This window comes from Nothoprocta perdicaria, unplaced genomic scaffold, assembly GCF_003342845.1.
Source record: "Nothoprocta perdicaria isolate Ctin4 unplaced genomic scaffold, notPer1 scaffold_182, whole genome shotgun sequence".
Classification (NCBI taxonomy): Eukaryota; Metazoa; Chordata; class Aves; order Tinamiformes; family Tinamidae; genus Nothoprocta; species Nothoprocta perdicaria.
In genome coordinates, this window is record NW_020455005.1 from 637070 (window position 1) to 639881 (window position 2812).

General features: G+C 54.2%; 1 protein-coding gene across 1 annotated transcript in view; it reads left to right on the forward strand.

Moving 5' to 3' along the window:
* The window catches only part of PDSS2 (decaprenyl diphosphate synthase subunit 2), a 99629-nt gene extending 98240 nt beyond the window's left edge, over positions 1–1389 (forward strand). The window contains exon 8 of the mRNA XM_026036641.1: positions 1231–1389. Within this exon, the coding sequence (XP_025892426.1) occupies positions 1231–1389 (159 nt within the window). The remainder of the gene's footprint in view (positions 1–1230) is intronic.
* The last annotated feature ends 1423 nt before the right edge of the window (positions 1390–2812 follow it).

The following is a 2812-nucleotide window of genomic DNA, read 5'->3' on the forward strand; positions in this document are numbered from 1 at the left end:
TTTTTTTTTTAATATCTCAACAGATACTTACGTGATTATTACCATCAGTCATGATAAATATTTTAGTAAGCCAGCAGAGTTCCCTTCAAGATGTGGGGATTGCACAATTTCACTAAGCTTTGACTCCAGGATGGGGGAGAAACCCCTTTTTCACGCTGCTAGACTACCACATTTCACCTATCTTCACCTCTGCTGTGCAGCTGTGCTTACGTGGCTGATTCCCAAGCTTTAGATGTTATGTTGAATTAACTATGCGATGCATTTGTGCCTCAGGATAAATTCTTTTCCAAAGAGCAGTGCAGGAAGATTCTAACTGAAGTGGGGAATAAAAATTTTATGAATTGGGACTTGAGCACTGAAGTGCTGTAATATGCTTTCAACTAATTTCATCTTTAAATACAGATAATGAATCCACTTCAGCTTGTATTCAGATAAGAAGTGTCAATCATCCTATATAAACATAAGAGTCTATATAAAATGGATGACTTGTACAATTTTGTCATGGTTCGGATATTTTTGACATGATTTCCACTAGATAAGGTTATACTGATGTGCTCGTAAAGGGACTTGGGACAAGTTGTGCTGTGTGCCGCAGGAAAACGCAGCTTATAAAACACTGCATAATTACTCACTGTAGATATCTGCACTCAAAAATAAAAACCCATCTTTTAAAAGCTGGCAATGATGAATCCCAACCATGAAGTCCAGGTAGGACACATTAAAGGTGACTTCAGGTGGTAAGGTGATAAATATGATTGCTATTAGGAGCGTTGACTGAACTGAGGTATAGAAAAAATATATTTGTTTTCTTTGGCATTTTAGATATTCATATTCTTTCACAGGAGATGGAACTTCTTCTTTACCCAAGTTTTTTGACGTGCTAAGTCTTTCCAGCAGCTTGCCATGAAATACTTGTTATGCTGTGGAAATGTTTTCCTTCCTTTGCAATGTGTTATCACCGAGGCCTTTTCAGATTCCCTGCTCGGACCGCGAGGCTGAGTTTGCCTGGATGTAGCCGGGCAGGTGCCGCCGGACAAGTGCCCGGGAATCTGCCCGCTTCTGGGTTCATTTGGGGGGTTTTTCTCCCCGCTGCCGGGTGGGTGCGCGGGAGGGCCGGCCCCGTGCGGGCGCCGCGGCCTCGTCGGCCGTTACCTCATGGAGAGGGAGCGCGGGCGCGGCGGCGGCCGGGCCGCGCGAGGGCTGACGCCGCTCTGCCTGTGTCTCCCGCAGCTGCGCGACGCCATCGGGGCCGGCAGGGCCGTGCCGGCCGCCCTGGAGCTGTGCCGGCACCACGGCGCGCGGGCGCTCGCCGCCCTCGAGCGCTTCCCGCCCTCGGAGGCGCGCGCGGCGCTCGCCAACATCGTGGGCGCCGCCAGCGGCCGCTCGTGACGCGCGGCGTGGTGCCGGGCGAGGACGGCCACGGCGCGGACCGGCGTCCCCGGGAAGCCTCAAGACTAACGAAGCGAGGGAAAGGAAGACGGAAAAAAGAAGGAAGAAGGTCAAGCCGTTCGCACGCGTCGTGCCAGACGCGCGCTGGAGGCCGCGCGGGTAGAAATAATTAATGAGCGCCGCTCCTGTGCCCTCAGCAAATGGCCAGGAAATCAGCCCGTATTGATTGGGCGCCGGCGGCCGTGGCGCCAGGGCGGAGGCCTGCGGTTTTCCCAGCCCCGGGAAGCGCTCGCGACCTGCCAGGGAATAGCGTCCCTGCCCCCGTGCTGCTGCTGCTGCTGCTGCTGGGGCGCAGGGGACGGAGCGGGCGGTGGGAAAGGCCCGTGTCCCACGCGCCCTCCCTCGTGCCTCCTGTCGCTGCTGGTTTGTACGTGCTCAAACACAAAGCTGCTCCACGCCGGGTGCTGCCCGGCGCCCAGAAACTTGCCGGGAAAAAAATGTGTCAAGCGTGGTAAGTAGAAGCTTCAAAATGTGCAATCAAATATTAATCCGGCTCTGTTTAAGGGAGGCCTGTGTTTTTATGCGCTGCCTGTATGAAGCGTGCTTTGCTCCAGGTCAAAGGAGGGGATATTTTCCAGCTCTGTGGGGCGGAGGGAATATCCTTCCCTTGGTTCAAGCGGCGCACGAAGGAACGGCCTGCGCCTGCAGCACGTTTCCATGCAGGAGTCGGTGCGAACGGCTGGGTGCCGGCGGGAGGCAGCGGCAGCGAGCGCAGACCCCGGCCCCGGCCCGGCACACAGGGCGAACGGGCAGCCCGCAGCCCCGGCCCCTCTCTGCCTCGCTCACAGGAGATGGTTTCTGCGGTTTGCACACGTGCAACCCGAGCCCGGCGTTGACAAGAAGGCTGAGTTTACATAAATGATCTCGGCTGAGACTCAGCTACCTCTCTTCCTTCTGTGGTGTAATTACAGCCCGATGTGGAGACAGCTAGCACAGCAAACAGATTTCATTACCGCGCTCGCTCAAACACTAAGTGGAGTTATTTCTGTTGAACCCTTTCCTGCCTCCTCCTTTGCCCTCAGCCCGGCGTCTTGTCTTCCCCTGAATGAAAATAAAATGTGAATAAAAACTGTGTCCTCTGAGAAGTACACTGCGTAACGTATACTGTGTAATGCACCGAATACTATTTGGTGCAATATATGTCTGTATTATGCAATATATGTATAGTAAGTACATTGAGGTGCAGTCTTTGCGTAGGAGCAGGGTCCGGCTCTCCGCTTTTGCCCTGTCTTGGAGCGCGTCTGCGACGCTGGGCCAGTGCTTCTCCATGGCTGCCCTGGCGTATTCCCTCCTCCCAAGAACCACACCGGGAAGCACGCACAGCCCAGCTGCAGGAGCGCTGGCAGAACTTCGGGAGATGTCC